Here is a 21,539-nt window from a genome sequence, read left to right on the forward strand (position 1 = left end):
GAGTCATTATCAAACTATTAATATTGTAGGAGAGACTGGTATTCAGTTATTCTCTCATAAATTTCCAACTTACATGCTTAACCTTACATATAGTACACTAACCGCAAAAAAGACTCCATTCTTTGAAATGTGATATGCTATACCATAAAACCAAAAGAAAAAGACTCAGCTAAGAATTACTTACTTTTTCTATGTATTTATTTTATTAAAGGAAAATGTGCTGTTGGAGTAATTGTTTATAATTTATCAAAGAAGAATATTATACACATTAGTTGTATTTTGTTTGTTCTAATTTAAATATGTATTTATGCCTCAGAAGCTATATTTGCCATTTCTTCTAAAATATATGTATCCTATTATTCTTCTAATCTATTTAAAACACTTTTTTGTGCTATGGGGGAAGGCAGGGTTACTGGCTTCTGATTTTTCACTGAAACCGCTTTGAAGTTTTCTTTATCTAAATGCATTGGAGCTGGCTATGGGTTACTGTGCACTGGAAATTCAAATAGTTTTGTGTCAAAAATTTCAACTGTCCACCCAGTATCAACCAAATTTCACATAAATTTTTTAGTGACTAGACTCATTTGTATACTCAATATGCACGGTTAGAAATGAAGGTAAGAACTATGTCTCAGAAGGAGAAGCAGAGGCAGGAAGTTGGAGATGAAAGTTAAGGTCTCTGGCTTGAACATGTGATTTGCACTTCAAGTCTTTGATCTGCTAATAACCAGGAAACAAAGTATGAATCTGGGAAGTACTGGTGTTAGACCCAAACGGTCTACGAGGGATTCCAACTCGCCCAAGAACCGCCAAGAGTCGAGAGCCGCTGCAACACGCAAGAGGTTTATTAGGAGCCGATGCACCGGGGTTCCCTGAACCTCACGCAGGAGGCCGATGGGGAACCCCTAAAAGCGGAATCACATATTTTTTATAGGTTTATTTACTCATAGGGCGGGTATATTCTCACAATGATTGGGTAAATGTGGTGACTTTTGAATTCATTGGCTTAGGAACTTTTGCCCCACCTTCTGGCCGTTACCTGTTACGGGCAACTGGAAAATTACCCGCTGGCTAGAAAGTCCCCATCAACTGAAAAACTCCAAGAATTGGTTTCGATAGGGAGAAGAATTGGTTTCGATAGGGAGAAGGAGTGGCGCACGATAGGGAGAAGAATTGGTTTCGATAGGGAAAAGGAGTGGCGCAAGAGGTTGGTTTACGGGAAAAAGTGAGGGGGTGGAAAGTCCCTAAAGGCCCCACACTGGGATACCAACTTCATCTGTGGTGAACCCTACCCCGATGTCTCAGTGGGAACTGGCCCAATCCTCATCTCCAGTGGAGGGCTCCATGTGTGACCCAGTTCTAGCCAGTCAACTGCTAGGAGAGGTTCATTCTACACTTGGGAAAGTTCTTCCTTCCTCTTTTGAAAGCTGAATGACTGGGGGCACAAATAAAGAGGTATGTCACTTAAGCTACCACTGGCCACCATATTAGAATCAGGAGAAAAGCAAGCCTTAGATTAAAGCTTGCCATGTGAGTAGAAGAACAGAGACAGAAGAAATCCAGCTATTTTATGAGGACGCAGCTGAGCCTCTACATACATAAGCATCCATCTGGAAGCCTGTCCTATCCTTGAGCTTCCTTTTACATAAGCCATTAAATTTCTTTGTTGCTGAAGCTACATTGATCTGGGCTTTCTGGTTAGGTACACCAAAAGCATATAACCTCATTCAGAGGTATAATTATAAAATGAGGGCATACAATTCAGATAACAATTCTTCTATTTGAAAAAAATGAAAACCAAAATTCAGGAACTTGTAATTTAGTTCTATATAATGAAAGATGTGTGGAATTATAGCCCATCATTACTGAATATAGTCTCTATACATATCTTTTCTTCACAAAACCATTCTGTAATTCCCACCACCACTCTTTTTAATAGATTAAGATTTTCACTAAGGGAGATGTAAAATAAAATCTGTATTCATGCATTTGAATAGGAAACACTACAAATATGGTTGAATACTCTTTGCAAAATATTTCCTGATTTTTTTAAATTCAAACTTAAAAGAGTGTAATTTTCCAACCACATTTAAACAAAACTAATTATATTTTCATAAGAGATAGTGTTTTTTACATGTTTAAGAAAACGAAGCACTTGGGGTAGAATGCTGAACCAAACTATATGGCTCTTGACCTCATGTAGCTTACAACCGAGTGCATGTGTGGGCTTTTATTACAGAGCACTAATCACATGATGGCAAAAGCCACTTAATTTTAAAAAGTTAGTCCAAAAGAATACGTATCTTAAAATAATGAAATTAAAATAAGTTTTGAGTTAGCTACTGTTGGAAAATATATTTCTTTCTGAACCATTTTAAAGATATATAGTGTTTTCTTTATTTCACCAATGTTGAGTACATCCATGTTGTAATGTTAGTCTTTTTCTAAAATGTATTATGCTTTTTTACATTTTGAACTTTAAATATAACAGATATTTGTCTCCATTCACAATTCATTCAAATAAATGGATGAAATTTTTCAAATTATTTAATGTTTTGCCTTCAACATCATCATTAAAATTCTACAAGGAAAAAATACTTGTCTATATAACATAACAACTAAAACAATTCAAAAGCCAAAATTGAAAGCATTGTTAATATTTTCAATCTTTAAGCAACTTTCTAATGAATTCCTTGATTAAAAATATATATATATGTTTTTATGTCTACAAAGCACAAATGTTTTCTGTCAGTATTTTGAACCTTCTTATTTCTACTTAAAGGGAAATATTTTTCTTTGAGGTTTAGCTGATTATTTCCTTAGAGCTTTTTACAAGTTTGAAAATTTACACAATGAGTATTTCTAAAGCTTTATTGAAATCTTAAAATGAGAAAAATACTCTGCAAAAAATGTAAACCGTGTTTAAGTTTTAAAATACAGATTTTATGAAGAGTGTTATCCTATGATGGGCAGTAAACTAAATCTCACATTGTTTCATGAATAATCTCTTCTATCAATATTAATCGTGAAAGAATAAACAATTTGGAAGTTTTAAATGAGAGTTTGTATATGTGTATGTGTGTCACAGAAGGAGGACAGAAAGGAGAGAGATTCAAATTCATGGTTACAGGAATATCATCAATCAGCAAGGATCAATCAAGTATTTATCAAAGAAAAGTAATTTTAATAATGTATAATTAACTTAGAGAAATAAGATAACTAGGTTTCATTAATCATATATTTATAAATTTAAGAAATTAAATTGTCGAAGTATTTTTCTCAAAATGACTCTGTATTTTACTTGAAAGACTAAGGCTAATTAAAAACATAATCATTCAGCAAGCAAAGTAAAACAAAGAGAAAGATGTTTTTTAAGACGCTGAGATAATATAGCATTGCTACAAAAAGGTGGCAATTCCTTTATTTGCCAATACCCTTTGTCAGCCCTCAAACACCACGAATCAATTAACAATGACACAAATCAAAATTTTGTACCAACATCTTATATATACAGTGAATAAGGATGCCTTTAGAAAATGTTCCTATTTCTGGTGACCTGTAACATAAAATCTAGGTAAGAGTACTTGAAGATCTAGACATCCCCACCCTCCAATGAAATTTGATCATGATGCCCCCAGTACATATAAATTATGTCAAACCACTGTGACAATGTCAAGAAATAGGTGCCCAAGCTCGTCATAGGTAGAAAAGAGTCAGGTCAGAGCCATTTCAGAAAACATTATGCTAACGTTATAATGTGATATCCGACCATTGAACATTTACTTCCAACATAAATTGTATTTTCTTTCTGACCCCACAGATATCAGTTGTGTTTGTTATTACGGAGATTCCTATCTAGAATTTCGGAATGTGTTTTTAAATCCACAAAATAACATCTCCCTAGAATTTCAGACCTCCAACGCCTATGGACTCCTGCTCTACATCAAACAAGACTTAGATTCAGGAGATGGACTTTTTATTCAATTATTTACTGAAAATGGTACTTTAAAGGTAAGTCAAATTTATTTAATATAAATTTTATGAAGTTGTTATGATTCACCACTTTGGTGGTTATTATCAATATAAAATTTAACCTTAATTATGTCTTTTATACTCATCACCAGGCTGTGTGTCCTGTTTTTCGTAATTTCTTCCTGTTTGGTGTACACTATTTATATATCAAAATAGTATATGCTTTAAATAGCTTTCATTCTCCTTCTTTTCTCTATATTTTCAACTTTTCTTCCACAATTATATTTCCCAATTTCTCAATTATAATTGCTGCAATTTTTTATAACTTTAATGGCAGACGTGACCTGGGAACCCTGGGAAACCCCAGGTTTCTTTCAAAGGATCTTTAAGGGGAACACTCTCTTTATAATAACACTAAGATGTTATTTGGTCTTTTTCGTACTCATTTTCATAAGTGTACATAGTTTTCCAGAAGCTTCATGATGCGATGTCATCCCTCTGATCACTAGTGTAATGTATACTTATATGTTTTTGTGTTTTAAAAGTCTGTTTTAATTTTAGTATTATACATATTGATAGATATAACCCATTACACAAAACTCTTTGGGGTCCTCAGTAATTTTCAGAGTGCAAAGAGATTCAGATATCAAAAATTTGAGACTGCTCACTTAAAACTTGCCAGTCTTCATAACAATCTTCCTTTAAAAGTTCAAAATTACACAGCTAAATTTTGAAGCCAATGATGAATTGAAAATGCATGCTCTTTTCCAAGACCATTCTACCTTATCAATCACATCATATTCCTGTTCTAAATACTCAGATTAAGGAAGTCATCACTGCAATAAGGTAATTAACTCAACACAGTCTTGTATATGAAACATGACAACAGTATTTTTGCCTATCATTTCTTTTAGATGTTATTTAAATATGATATGAATTTCCATAGAAGTGTGAGGTACACCTTCTAATTTAAATAAGCCAAGTTGTACAAGTTTGATTTTCTTTAAATACTCATCTTTCCTAATAATGTAACACATATACATAATTTAGTAAAATGATATAAACAAATGTCAACCCGATGTAGCAGCTTAGTAGTGGTAGCATTATCTTTATTCATTCATCCATTTTTTCACTCATTCATTGAACATTTATCCATCCCCAGTGACAGTGCCAGTTTGTGAGGATTCAATGGTAAATAAAACACACTTTGTTCTCAAATTGCTTCGAATTGATTACAGATAATAATAACAGGTGAAAATGGGACAAGAAAATAGAATTATGTAATGAATAGAATACTATGATGAGCCATCAAATGTCAGTCTGACCCTTTAAGATAAGGTTTGCTGATCACTGCTCTACAGCATTTTCCTCGACTAAGACCAGAAATTTCGTTAGTCTTATAATATGCAGAAAACATGAAGAGACCAAATATAAGGAACTATAAGCACACATAATATTGAGCCCTGGTCACGTCCAGCACATTTTTCTACTCCTAACTCAGCTCACAACTCAGCCAGCCCCTCTCACCACAGGTGGATGTCTCCAGAGACATGGTGAAACCACACCAGAGACTTGTAGAATTATCGGTGAAAATATGTATGAAATAATGGAGAACAGAGATTTCTTTCACTTTCAAGTGGATAAAAATAAATTCAAATTAGTTGAACTAAGACATTTAGGAATTATAAAACTGTAATGGGTGAAGAGAGGTGTAGAATTTCTTTCTTTTAGGTTTTATGACAAAGAAAACATATATTGATACTCTGTAATAATTACTATAATTTATTGGATTGCAATTACGTGTTGGGCTCCAACTTAAGAAAATATATTAAGCTCATGCACTCTAGAGCAAGAATGTTAGAGTTGGAACACCAGCTTGGCCATTAGGGGTTTGAGGTCTTGCAAAGTTTAAGCTGTCTGCGCTGGAGTTTACTCACTCATGAAAGAGGGTAGTAAATGTAGGTGTGAGGTTTAAATTAGTAAGTGGATAAATATTGTGAAGTTAGTGTAATACAATGGGTGAGTAAGTAAAGGCATATAAACTCACAGAAGAAAGCCTGAGACATATTAATCCAACATGAGGAGTAGGTTTTTCTCTCAGTATTTCTATTTTCTTTTTCTCAAAGACCTCGCAGGCCAGTGGAGGTTCTCAGCATGTTCGGTATTACACAATGCTCTTTGAACTCTTTCAAAGATGGTAGATCAGGAATTGTTACTCCGTTGTGTCAGTCCAAAATCCATGTTCTTTCCACACCCATCATTACAATGATTTAAAGGAAATTTCAGTGTGTATCCTATCTTATGATTTTAAGATTTTCCTTAATCTGCTATGATTTTTCGAGACTATGCTGCAATTTCCTCATTCATTTTAAAAGTATAATCACATGGGGAATGTATTTACATTACAATTTTCACAAAAGACATATTATGGTTGAACTCTTCCAGTGATCATAATTTAAGACCTATTCAAATTCTAGAAATGCAGAATTATTAGTCAATTTTTTTAGGAAATTTAAGTTTCAAAGATAAATATATCAAAATTAATGTTTAAAACTATTTCATTGGCTCTTCTAATAACAAGGAGGTAAGCAGATACATCCATGTTGGGACTCAAATGTCAGTCCCTTCACTTATTAGCTGTTTCATGAATCACTGTGCCTCCCTGACTGGAGCAGATCACTCCCCCTCAGTTTCCACCTCTGAATAAAGAAGGTAATAAAAGGGTAGTACCTACTTCACAGATTTTTCTTGTTTTTTGTTTTGTAAGAAAGCAATTAGGTGAAACCTATAAATTACTTTAAAAATCCATGGTACAGAGTAACAATCACAGTAACTATTGTTTTATATATATCATAAAGGAGCTATTTATAATAAAAGAAAAAATTCAATACAATTAATAAAATCATCCATTAAATATTTTTAAATGTTTAACTTTTACATCCCTGAAGATAGGAATTAATAAGTCTTAGCTGTACCTGAAAAATAATTTTCTGATATATTTGAACAAAACAAGGAGATTACCACCCCCAATACACACACATTGTTGGCCAGTAAATTATCATTTAAACCTAAATAACTATTTTAACTAACAACATAGATCTCCTAGTGATGTACATAAGAAATAGCTAAATTATTATCCATGCTGCCAAAAATATTAAATATTAAATCTGGTCACCTTGATTGCATACTAGACACAGCATAAAAATGCAATAGACAAATGTTGCCTTTTACTTAGTTACACATGGCTTGAGAAGAATGTACAGCCAAAGGTCATGCAACTGATTTTCTGGTAAAGTACATGTAGATATATTTGTTTTTGAAAATCTCAGTGCTGTTTAACATAGTTCTTAAAGTGAACCCTCAGTAGATAATTTTATAAAGGAAAGGAACCTTTTTGAGATGACCAAATATAAAAAGTTAAGATATATAGCATTATGTTTACCTTTGGATTACATGTGGGAAGATATAGACATATCAATTTAATGTAGCTAGATGCATAGGAGTTATGAAACACTATGCAACTGTGTTTCTTTAACTTATATGTGACTTACAGATCTCTAATAGATATGCTAAAGACTATAAAGGCCCTTTCTGTGAAAGAATGGCCACAATATAACTGATATACTTTCAGGAACATGCTGTTGAGAAGATGTAGGCACTGCAGCCCATTCATGGAATTCCCAGGGGTGTCTGGCCAAGCATATCTACTATAGAAGTGATTGCTCCTTTTAAACCATAACTCAGTTGGTCCAATTAGCAATAATCCCACAAATGGCCATAGTCCCCCTTCAATCCTCTGGAAGTTTAGGATGAATGATTAACTTTCATAATCTTTGTTTCCCTTGTGTGACGTTAACATCACTGTCTAGATGGTATACACTAGTGTTTGCATTGCTCAGTTACTAGTATCTAAGGAAAATTGCCTATTAACACTCACTCCCAGCTAGCTGAAGAAGCTGCCTTTCTCAACCAGGCTCCCCAGAATACAAGAGAAACCAGAATGTGTGTGTTGTGTGTGCGTGCGTGTATGTATGTGTACATGTGTATGGTTTATGTGTATATATATAATATGTATGCATTTATGTGTTTTTATTCTAGCACTTATTAGTTGCACACCTTGAGCTGTCACTTTAATTTTCAGACTTCTTATCTCTCCAGCACAATAAAATATTACTGGTAAATTGTAATGTTCAATACAAAAATAAGATGTTAATTTCACACTGAAAAATTGTTTGAGGAAAAAATTTTTTTTCCCGTAGTACCACTTCTTCTGTGCTGGTGAAGCAAAATTGAAAAGCATTAACACTACTATTAACGTGGATGATGGACGAAAGTATACACTGCTTATCAGGTAAGATACACTTTTTATTTCCACTTCATCTCATATGCAGCAAAGACTACTTCTCTGGGTATTGTTCTTGCACTTTAAAGTGGAGGCTCTCCTGATTAATATTCACATATTCTTGTATGTAAATTAATGTTCATCAAACCATTCTGTCTTTTCTATATGTCCTAAAACAGTACTGGGGAAAGCATGTTATAGGAACTATATTATCAAGGAATTTACATAAGCAGATTTATAAAAAGAAGCCCTGAAATCCTCACAATGTTTTCCACTTAGAGGAGTTGTGAAAACAAACTGGTATTTCTTTTGATAAACAAAGTCAAATATATTCATTATAGAAAATGTGGAACATTCAAAAAAACATAAAGAAGAAAAGTAAAATGATTCATTATACCACAATTGATATAGAGTAATGAATATATATTATTATATTCCTAAAAGCTGCATTTGAAGTTGACTTTACCCTCAAATCCTCACCAACATCAGATATAATTTTGCCAATCTATTAAGTGAAATTGACATTTCCCCCTAATTTGCATTTTTTTTATTTTTAGTAAGGTCTAATTTTTAATACCTAGTATATATTATGTGTTTTGCCTCCCTCCACCATTTTTTCTAAATAAGTGATATTTTGAAACACACACCATCATCCTTATCCAGTATGTAGACTAAAGTAAGTTATTTGGTTATGGCAATAGGTTATTATTTGGTAAAAATAATTAACTGTTTAAAGCCAAAAAAAGAAGAAAGCAAAGAGGCAAGAAAACAGAGACTGGGAAAGAAGTAAAAGGAGAAGTTTTAAGGAAGTCTACCCTCTTTCAGCCAGAACTACCCAAATCCTATTGTCTAGAATCCAGACTCTTAGGGAAAATTAATGAAAAAACAATTTATTATCAACTACATTGTGGAAAGGTTACATCACATATACCTTCCCTGACACTCAAAATGTACATGTGCATTTTAAGACTCCTGAGATCCTAATTTAATAAAGTGTCGCTTTCTTTGCTTAACTCAAGACATGGGCACAGGACACTTTAATGTTTTTCTTCAGCATTTTAACCTCTTGAATAATCAATGCTGAGGACAATGCTCTTTGGAAAATGCCATCCTAGCCAAGGTGATAGTTTCCCAAGCAGAGTGTACACCATCTGGACAGATGGTGGTCTATGAACATTGGGGTAGCAGTGAGAATTGTATAACAAAAGACATATTTGGACCCTTCAAAGGAAACAAAGGCAGGTGAGAAATGGTGGGAGAGACAGAGAGTGCACCAGATGATGCTGTTCTAACTTGGGGAGTGTTGAAAAAGGGTTAAAAAATAAATTGAGAACACGGTAATCATAGTTACAGTTTATTAAACACCAATTATGTGTCAAGTCATAATTCTATTACATACACAAATTTATTCATCTCTAAGAACAATTTAATTATTAACTTTTATTATAGTTTCTTTCATTTTTTATTGAAGTATAGTTGATTTACAATGTTTCAGGTATACAGCACAGTGATTCTTTTATACATATATATAGATTCTTTTTCATATTATTTTCCATTATGTAGTTTATTATTATATATTGAATATAGTTCCCTGTGCTATGCAGTAGGACCTTGTTGTTTATGAATTAACATTTTATTATAGTTTTACTATCATTTCCCAGATGTAGAACTAGGAGATATAGAGGTTAAATACAGAAAAAAAAACCAGCTTGAAAAGGGCACAATTCCAAGGCTACTCAAAAACGTCTGAATATGTTTTAAGTCATGGGTACAATGACCCACGTTGTAGAAACATAGTGTAATTTGATCTCTTCTCTTCTTCTACCCTGAAAGAACTGCTGCATGTTCAAGATAAGATAAAGATAAGAATTATAAATGATGTGACCTGGGCTTCCCTGGTGGCGCAGTGGTTGAGTCTGCCTGCCGATGCAGGGGACGCGGGTTTGTGCCCCGGTCCGGGAAGATCCCACATGCCATGGAGCGACTGGGCCCGTGAGCCATGGCCACTGAGCCTGCGTGTCCGGAGCCTGTGCTCCGCAACGGGAGAGGTCACAACAGTGAGAGGCCCGCGTAACGCAGATAAATAAATAAATAAATAAATGCAAATGATGTGCCCTGCAAAAAAGCCTTCAAGCAGCAAGAACAATATTAATTAGTAAACATTAAACACCCACCATATGCCGGATGCTTTACAGATACAGAACTAACTAAGCATCACAGACTGGGGGACTTAAATTACATAAATTTACTTTCTCACAGCTCTGGAGGCTGGAATTCTGAGATCAAGATATCGGCAGGACTTGCAGCAACATGGCTGCAACTAGAGATTATCATACTAAGTGAAGTAAATCATAAAGAGAAAGACAAATACCATATATCATGTAAATGCAGAATCTAAAATATGACACAAATGAACCTATCTACAAAACAGAAACAGACTCACAGACATAGAGAATAGACCTGTGGCTGCCAAGGGGGAGGGGTTCGGGGGAGGGATGGATTGGGCGTTTGGGATTAGCACATGCAAACTATTATATATAGGATGGATAAACAACAAGGTCCTACTGTATAACACAGGGAACCGTATTCAGTATCCTGTGATAAAACATAATAAAAAAAATATTTTAAAAAAGAATGTATATATATATATATATGTACATATATGTGTGTTTGTGTATAACTTTGCTGTAGAGCAGAAATTAACACAACGTTGTGAATGAACTATACATCAATAAAATTTTTTTAAAAGATACTGGCAGGGTTGGTTTCTTCTGACGCCTCTCACTTGGCTTGTATATGACTGTTATCTCCCTGTATCTTTGCACCATATCCTCTGTGTGTCTGTGTTCTAATTTCCTCCTCTTATAAAGACATTAGTCATGAGGGATTAGAGCCCACCTAATTGTTTCATTTTAACTTCTTATCTCTTAAAAAACCCTACCTTCAAACAGTCACTTTCTGAAGTACTGAGGGTTAGGACTTCAACATATGAATTTGTTATGAGTCCATAACACTCATTTTGCACATTTCAAAGCTGAGGATCATAGAAAGTAAGCAACTTTCTCAAGATCACATGGTGCTAGTCAGTGCGAGGGCAAGATGAGAACACAGATCTCTTAAATTTTTCTACTATAGCATGTCCAGTCTGTGTTTTAAAAGTGACTACATACTCTTTAAAGTGTTTTTTAAAAGAAAAACATTACATCTCAGGGGTACTTATTTTTTCTCTATCCTCAGCACACGTCACCTTTAAGGATATTTAACAGCAAAAACAAATCACTTTCCTTAAAGTTATATAACTACAATTTGTTTTTTGCAATTTACACACACTATTGTTTTTTACTTTTATGAAAAAGTAGTTGACAACCTGTCTATATCTGGTCTAAGTTATCTAAATTCAGAAATATTTCTTCACACGTCCTGGGTTTGTTTGAAATAATGGAAAATTTATAGAAATATTCATTTTTCTTATGTTTATCATCTATAAAGAACAAAAGTGGAGCTCCATTAATTTTAGTTTTCTACACCTTTAAAACATACTTAGAAGTAAAAGGGAAAAAGAAAATTTCAATTTTGTTTAAATCAATTCAGGAATGCTGTGGCTATAATTTAAAAACATTATATTCTGCATGCACGTTATTCTTTATTTTTTCCTGGACATGCCGCGCAGCATGTGGGATCTTAGTTCCCTGACCAGGGATCAAACCTGCGTCCCCTGCATTGGGAAGTGAGTCTTAACCACTGGACCACTAGGGAAGTCCCTGTGGCCATAATTTTTTGACCATTAACATACCTTTAAAGTAAAGCTAATTGTATGCACACATTTCACTCCCAACTCTACACTCTCATCTTGTTTCTGTTGGATGATGACGTTCCATTGCATATGAATATAGGAGAAGTATCCTTCCTCCCATGCTCTAGTGGAATAGTGGGGAAAAAAACAGCAAGGCTGTGCACCACCTATGAAGAAAGGCTCTCTCAGAAAGACTGAAACAAATACTCTCTGTGAAAAAGTAACTTGAAAAGCTCATTATTTTTGGAAAAAGGAAAGACAGGATTTCTGCACAGGAGCACGATACTTTTAAAAAAGAAACGTGTGATTGTTTAACCTAACAAAAGCAGGAAGGAAAATATTGAGTGCTTAAATCAGGTGAAATGCACACTGGTATAGTAAAGGTACTAAAAGTACATGTACTAAACCTATTTTACTGAGATATTAGCTAAAGCTGTTGTTCATCTTTTAATGAAAGGGAAAGTACAAATGAAACCAAGTAGCGATGTTAGGCTGCAAAACCACAGCATATAGTACATGAAGAAGAAAAACAAACACAAATAGGTAAGCATTTGTCACCCCACTCTTGAACACCTTGGTACACTTAAGGATGAGGTGCTCTGTAGATTATATCAATGGGCTCAGTCATGGGTTCAATTGTGTCTCCAAAGGTTTGCATTGAAGTGCTAATCTCCAGTATCTCAGAATGTGACCTTATTTGAAGATAGCGTCTTTAAAGAGGTAATCAAGTTAATCTGAGGTCATTAGGGTGAGCCTTAATCCCATATGACCAGTGTCCTTATAAAAGAGGGAAATTAGGATACAGAGAGAGACATGCACAGAGGGAAGACAGTATAAAGAGAGGAGAAGGTGGTCATCTACAAGCCAAGGAGAAGGACTTGGAACACATCTTTCTCTCGTAGCCCTCAGAAGGAACCAACACTGCTGACACCTTGATCTTGGACTTCTAGCCTGCACAAATGTGAGACAATAAATTTCATTTGTTTAAGCCATCCAGTCTATGATATTTTGCTGAGGCAGCTCTAGCAAAAAAATACAAGCTTTCTTGTCTTCTTGCTTCCTATGTGGTTCCATCAATGGGGAACACTGGAAAGAAATTCAAGAGACAAGCAAGTGGCATCATGATCTATAATCCCTTGACCTTTGTATGGTGTCCCAGGGGCTGGTTCAGTCCCTCCTGTGAAGGTATCAGCTCCTGGCTGATGGCGCTCCTCCAAGTACTGATGACTCCTTTCTTTCTGGTGGCCTTTAGACACAGAAGTGGTATCAGAGTAGCCATGTTGTGGCCCAGGAATACTATAGTATCGCTTGTGGTTCTACCCCCAACCACATCTTTATAAAGAGCTCATTTATTCAACCTTATTCAATTTATGCTAGTCCAAATGTGTTTTTGGCTGAACACATGAGTCTCCTCCAGTCAGCATGGCAGAGAATGGGTAGATGGTTTACTGGTAGGGGAAAGCAGGCATGGAGGCGGCATGTCTCATTTTCGCTGGCATTCTGTTGGCTAGAACTTTGTCATATGAACACACCTAATGGCAAAAGGAGCTGGGAAAGCTTTTCTAGCTTTGAATCCAGGAAGAAGAGAAATGAGCTAAAACAATGTGTACTAGACAAGATGAGAAATATTTCTAAAAGGGGAAATAAGATAACTGTCTATCTTTAGCAATAAAGACAAAAAAAGTTTATAATACTTAATAGTTAAATTTCAACTACAGAATTTATATTTCTTTTAATCTTGGCTCTGAGTGGATTACCGGATTGCTTATACAAATAAAATAGAAATTAATGTATATACTTTTTACTTATTAAGTTATTATAACTGCACAAAAAATATCTACAATATCATATTACCTGTTGTAAACAACTGCTTCATTCCACTGTCTTTCTATGACTTAAATTATCCCAACAGATAACTGTCTTGCCTAAAGTATGGGTACACAATGCTTAGGAATGATAAATTACTTCATCTTCATACTGTAAACCTTGAACTTCTTATCTGTTTGAGTGGTAGAAAATAATATAAAAATGCAGCAGACTGTGCATTCAAAACACAGAGCAGTTTGAAAGAAATAACTTATTTTATATATAAATGTGTATATATATATAAACAAAGACATTGTGTGTATATATATAAACACTTATATATACACATACACATATAACATATATATAAAGATAATTGGAACATTATAACCACAGCAAGCATCAAAGATTTCTGCTTTGAAGGTATTAATAATAAAGACAAGGACTAGACACGTGTCAACCAAGGCAGGAGTGCTTTGGCTCAGATGGCAGGAAAATCAGTGAGATAGAAAAGGAAAGAGAGAAGCTCCCACATCTGAAGAGATGCCAGCTTCTGGCTGATCCCAGGCCTCTCAGACAGTTTGGCTTCAAAAACCCTGTAGTTGAAGGCAGTTCTGAATTAAGGTCTCAGAATTCCCAAGGAACCAGCTGTGTGGCTGACAGGGTCTTGGCGCTCCAGCCTGGTGTCAGGCCTGAGCCTCTGAACTGGGAGAGCTGAGGCCAGGACATTGGGCCACCAGAGACCTCCCGACACCACATAATCATAATATGAACTGGCAAGGGCTCTCCCAGAGATCTCTGTCTCAGTGCTAAGACTTAGCTCTACCCAACAGCCAGCAAGCTCCAGTGCAGGACACCCCATGCCAAACAACTAACAAGACAGGAACACAACCCCATCCACTAGCAGAGAGGCAGCCTAAAATCATACTAAGTTCACAGACACACCAAAACACACCGCCGGACATGACCCTGCCCACCAGAAAGAAAAGATCCAGCCTCATCCACCAGAACACAGGCACCAATCCCCTCCACAAGGAAGCCTACACAAGACACTGAATCACCCACTGGGGGCAGACACCAAAAACAACGAGAACTACGAACCTGCAGCCTGTGAATAGGAGACCCCAAACACAGTAAGTTAAACAAAATGAGAAGATGGAGAAATATGCAGCAGGTGAAGGAACAAGGTAAAAACCCACCAGACTAAACAAATGAAGAGGAAATAGGCAGTCTACCTGAAAAAGAATTCAGAGTAATGATAGTAAAGATGACCAAATCTTGGAAATAGAATGGAGAAAATACATGAAACATTTAACAAGGACCTAGAAGAACTAAAGAGCAAACAAACAATGATGAACAACACAATAAATGAAATTAAAAATTCTCTAGAAGGAATCAGTAGCAGAATAACTGAGGCAGAAGAATGGATAAGTGACCTGGAAGACAAAATAGTGGAAATAACTACCTCAAAGCAGAATAAAGAAAAAAGAATGAAAAGAATTGAGGACTGTCTCAGAGACCTCTGGGACAACATTAAAGACACCAACATTCAAATTATATGGGATCCAGAAGAAGAAGAGAAAAAGATAGGGTCTGAGAAAATATTTGAAGAGATTATAGTTGAAAACTTCCCTAATATGGGAAAGGAAATAGTCAATCAAGTCCAGGAAGCACAGAGAGTCCCATACAGGATAAATCCAAGTAGAAACACGCCAAGACACATATTAATCAAGCTATCAAAATTAAATACAAAGAAAAAATATTAAAAGCAGCACAGAAAAAAAACAAGTAACATACAAGGGAATCCTCAAAAGGTTAACTGCTGATCTTTCAGAAACTGCAAGCCAGAAAGGACTGGCAGGACGTATTTAAAGTGATGAAGGAGAAAAACCTACCACCAAGATTACTCTACCCAGCAAGGATCTCATTCAGATTTGATGGAAAAATTAAAACCTTTAAAGACAAAGAGAAGCTGAGAGAGTTCAGCACCACCAAACCAGCTTTACAACAACTGCTAAAGGAACTTCTCTAGGCAGGAAACACAAGAGAAGGAAAAGACCTACAATAACGAACCCAAAACAATTAAGAAAGTGGGAATAGGAACATACATATCGATAATTACCTTAAATGTAAATGGACTAAATGCTCCCACCAAAAGACACAGATTGGCTGAATGGATACAAAAACAAGATCCATATATATGCTGTCTACTAGAGACCCACTTCAGACCTAGAGACACATACAGACTGAAAGTGAAGGGATGCAAAACCATATTCCATGCAAATGGAAAACAAAGGAAAGCTGGAGTAGCAATTCTCATATCAGACAAAATAGACTTTAAAATAAAGACTATTACAAGAGACAAAGAAGGACACTACATAATGATCAAGGGATCCAAGAAGAAGATATAACAATTGTAAATATTTATGCACCCAACATAGGAGCACCTCAATACATAAGGCAAGTGCTAACAGCCATAAAAGGGGAAATTGACAGTAACATAATCATAGTAGTGGACTTTAACACCCCATTTTCACCAATGGACAGATCATCCAAAATGAAACTAAATAAGGAAACACAAGTTTTAAATGACACATTAAACAAGATGGACTTAATTGATATTTATAGGACATTCCATCCAAAAACACAGAATACACTTTCTTATCAAGGGCTCATGGAACATTCTCCAGGATAGATAATATCTTGAGTCACAAATCAAGCCTTGGTAAATTTAAGAAAATTGAAATCGTATCAAGTATCTTTTCCAACCACAATGCTATGAAACTAGATATCAATTACTGGAAAAGATCTGTAAAAATTACAAACACAAGGAGGCTAAACAATGCACTACTTAATAACCAAGAGATCACTGAAGAAATCAAAGAGGAAATGAAAAAATACCTAGAAACAAATGACAATGAAAGCAAGATGACCCAAAACCTATGGGGTGCAGCAAAAGCAGTTCTAAGAGGGAAGTTGATAACAATACAATCCTACCTAAAGAGACAAGAAAAATCTCAAATAAACAACCTAACCTTACACCTAAAGCAATTAGAGAAAGAAGAACAAAAGAAACCCAAACTTAGCAGAAGGAAAGAAATCATAAAAATCAGATCGGAAAAAAACACTTCCTAACACCATAAACAAAAATAAACTCGAAATGGATTAAAGACCTAAATGTAAGGCTAGACACTATAAAACTCTTAGAAGAAAACATAGGCAGAACACTCTATGACATAAATCACAGCAAGGTCCTTTTTGACCCACCCCCTAGAGAAATGGAAATAAAAACAGAAATAAACAAATGGGACCTAATGAAACTTAAAAGCTTTTGCACAGCAAAGGAAACCGTATACAAGATGAAAGGACAACCCTCAGAATGGGAGAAAATATTTGCAAATGAAGCAAGTGACAAAGATCAATCTCCAAAATATACAAACAGCTCATGTAGTTCAATATCAAAAAAAACAAACAAACAACCTAATCCAAAAATGGGTAGAAGACCTAAACAGACATTTCTCCAAAGAAGATATACAGTTTGCTCACAAACTCATGAAAGTATGCCCAATATCACTAATCATCAGAGGAATGCAAATCAAACTACAGTGAGGTATCACCTCGCACCAGTCAGAATGGCCATCATCAAGAAATCTAATAAATTCTGGTGAGGGTGTGGAGAAGAGGCAACCCTCTTGCACTGTTGGCAGGAATGTAAATTGATACAGCCACTATGGATAACAGTATGGAGGGTCCTTAAAAAACTAAAAATAGAACTACCATATGACCCAGCAATCCCACTACTGGGCATATACCCTAAGAAAACCATAATTCAAAAAGAGTCATGTACCACAATGTTCATTTACAATATGCATCTCTCTTTACAATAGCCAGGACATGGAAGCAACCTAACTGTCCATCAACAGATGAATGGATAAAGAAGATGTGGCACATATATACAATGGAATATTACTCAGCCATAAAAATAAACAAAATTCAGTTATTTGTAGTGAGTTGGATGGACCTAGAGTCTATCATACAGAGTGAAGTAAGTCAGAAAGAGATAAACAAATACCATATGCTAACACATATATATGGAATCTTAAACAGAAAATGGTTCTGATGAAACTAGGGGCAGGACAGGAATAAAGACACAGACGTAGAGAATGGACTTGAGGACACGGGGTGGGGGAAGGGTAAGCTGGGACAAAGAGAGTGGCATGGACATATATACACTACTAAATGTAAAACAGATAGCTAGTGGGAAGCAGCCACATAGCACAGGGAGATCAGCTTTGTGCTTTGTGACCACCTACTGGGGTGGGATAGGGAGGGTGGGAGGGAGATGCAAGAGAGAGGGGATATGGGGATATATGTATACATATAGCTGATTCACTTTGTTATACAGCAGAAACTAACACAACATTGGAAAGCAACTGTACTCCAATAAAGATGTTAAAAAAACAAAGGAAAGAAATAAGCCATTTAACCACTTTCCAATAAATAAAGATTTTTTTTCTCTAATGAAATATGCACATTATTCATTAAACTTTTCATTAACCACTGCGAGTAGTGTTAAGAAAAACATGCCAGTGGAATAATGATTTTACTTCAACTTGTACAAAATAATGAATAATTGATTCTGCTTCTAAAATGATATTTACAGGTCCAGCAAAACTTCCCTGTAACATAAACTTACTTTTCTTTCCATTTCCCCAATGGCATATATTTATTCAACACAAAATATAGTGAAAAGGAGTGAAATTTTGTCATTTAAATTTGGAAACTGAATTTTAAAGTGTAATCTGCATTGGTCAGTTAATCCAATTAGTAATTAAGCATTTTAAAAGTTATCATGTTTAACTCAACTTATACAAATATTCCAATAAATTTTCAATTATCTTTTAGAAACTCTTTTAAAACACAAGTTAAGATAATTAACCATTTAAAGGTAGGACATTTCCTATCATATTACTTGAATATCTGAAAAATATTGGCTATTACAAAATTACTGAAATTTATCTCAGAAAAAGTTACTTACTATTATTCATACTTTTAGTGAAAGCAGAGGAACCCAGAGCTAGTTCCATTTGTACTTAATATATGCATTAAACATCAGAGTTTCTGTTAGTATGTTTTTTCCTTAAACAAGGCATTAGTCATTACTCCATGGAAATTAAGGCTGAAACTATGCAGCCGAGGTTGGGAATATCTTAGGTGGGATCATCCGCAGAAAGTGCAGACATTATCCTCAGCAGCATCTGGCAGCTACATACACGTGCATTTATGGGGAAGCTATCATGTGCAGGTATTCTTACCACACATCCAGGATATAAAATCTCACAGTACACAAAAGACAAAAGTCTGAGTCTTTTTTTAGGAAAAAAATGATTTCAGAATATATTTTTGAGCAACTTTTTAAACAAGATAATATTATAGGCTAGAAATAGACAAGATCATAAAGTAGAGCATCCAAATGCATGCTCTTAGTAGGTAAGAAGTGATGGATGAATCCTGACAATTCAGTGACAACTACTGAGCCAGCCAAATGCACGGTTCTTTAGAGGCACAATTATCTATGGGAACAAAGGCTAGCAAGGCATAAATACACATTTTAACAGGTGACCATTTATTACCCATGTTCTTTAATTTGCCCTGATATCTGCCTTGATTTAGATGCTGATTTGTGCTTTCCCCTGTAAGAAAGACACTCTGATGTAAGTGAAAGTTGAAAATTCCGACTACTTAAATTTTCCTGCTACTTAATAGCTTGACTCACAGCTTGTCTTTCTGGCTTGCCTCATTTTCCTCTCAACTTGCCAAGAAGTGAACTCTGTCTCCTGTGCTAATATGAACATAACTGAAAACAAACTGAAAGTGGATAGTTCATAACTTTAACATTACATAAACGAATATGGAGACTAAAGAAAGGTCTTGCCAAAATAGATAAAACAAGGTTATGCCAGTCATGATTCTGCAAAACCTGTTAAGTATTTAAGTGTAAATGTAAAAATAAAGATTAGGGTTGTCTTATTAAGAGAAACTTGCAATATTGAAGACAATTGTTGAATGATGAAATTTAATTCTCATTAAAAACCTGAAAAACTATGATTCAATTTGGTGCATTTTGAAATGCTAAATACATGATACACTGAATTTAAATCTTTACATTTCTGATATATTTTTTTAAGTAGACCACCACAGTATAATTAACTTACCAAATCAATGTCAGAAAAGTTAAATGTTGGGGGTCACTTGTGTGATGGAAGGTGAAGTCACTTTTGAAAAACGTTTAGAATAATCATCATTATTATTTCTGAAAATTGACACAATCCAGCTCCTTTCACAAATATTTTGGAATCCTTTCACAAGTTGAAAATGATTTATTTCTTTAAATATTATTTCTAAAGTCGCTTCTAATAATGGAAAGTGATTTTGTGGAAAGGAGTTCCAAAGCATAACTAATGCTTTGCTTTAATGTGAATTGTCATTGTATGTTCATTGGAATGAATTCAGAATCAAAAACCAAATCCTTACAGTCAGCCTTCCAAATCCATGGCTGCGAAACCTGCGGATACAGAGGGATGGCTATACAATGCCATTTACTGTAAGGGACTTGAGCATCCGTGGATTTTGGTATGGGGTGAGGGCCTGGAACCAACCCCTTTGGACACTGAGGGACAACTGTACTTGCTTTCTTTAGTTGTGTATTATCAGTTTTAAAGCATGTAAAATTTTTCTGTTGTCTTCAAACTTTATTGAAAAGGATCATCAAATATCTTTTTCTAGTATGGTCTTTTTTATAACCAGAAGAAATTAAAGATAGCAGGCTTCAAGTGAAATCAATATAACAATAGCAAAGTTAAGTTTTCAAGTAATATTCTAACTGAGCAGTGAGGCACACAGCCGAAAGGGTCTCCACAGTTCATTTCCTAGAGCCCACACGGCGTGATATGGTACGTATATCATTTATGTTGTACACATGAATCTCTCCCCACGTTGGCTTTCCTTAAAGTTGTAAGTTACCTGCTGCTTTGGCTCACTCTCTAAGTGACCTTGCAGGTAGCTTTAATTGTTAAAGCCTCATTGATCACCACATGCCATTAGGAGTGAATATATTAGGGCTGCATCCATAGATTCAGTAGCGGAAAAATTCTAGGAACAGTTGAAATGTTAGTTCCTCGATAATCCTGTCTGACAAGTTTATTTCTGTGGTAACTAATTATCATGCTCCTGTGAAGAAACACTATGCTAATGATTTGCCCAAATTTATGCTAAAAAAAGGTTTTGTTTTCTTTTAGAAAAAGATTAAACTTCTGCAAGATTTTTTTAAAATGATGTTTGGAACAGTGTGAGGATATTGTATAAAATGTTTCTTTTGAAGAATTTACCAAATTAGAACAAATTAGGGATAGCTGTTCTCTAATTGTCAAAAACAAAGTGTGTCCTAGAAAACCTGAAGAGTTAAGCATAGCTGGAGACTTAGGTTGTTAACACTGGAAGCCATGGCAGGGTAAGTGGCTGAGAGGGGGAAGCAGGGAGATTATGAGAGAATACCAAAGTCAGAAGGAAAGGACTTGAAAGAAAGAGTGCGTCCCTCTTGCTACTTAGAGGACTTGACGTACTTCT

At 35.1% G+C, this 21,539-nt stretch overlaps 1 protein-coding gene across 1 annotated transcript in view; it reads left to right on the plus strand.

Moving 5' to 3' along the window:
• Positions 1 to 21,539, plus strand: part of EYS (eyes shut homolog) — a 1,696,347-nt gene that overhangs the window by 968,146 nt on the left and 706,662 nt on the right. The window contains 2 exon segments of the mRNA XM_032651890.1: positions 3,821 to 4,011; positions 8,232 to 8,323. Of these exon segments, the coding sequence (XP_032507781.1) occupies positions 3,821 to 4,011; positions 8,232 to 8,323 (283 nt within the window).

The sequence above is a fragment of the Phocoena sinus genome, chromosome 12 (genome assembly GCF_008692025.1).
Source record: "Phocoena sinus isolate mPhoSin1 chromosome 12, mPhoSin1.pri, whole genome shotgun sequence".
Lineage (NCBI taxonomy): Eukaryota > Metazoa > Chordata > Mammalia > Artiodactyla > Phocoenidae > Phocoena > Phocoena sinus.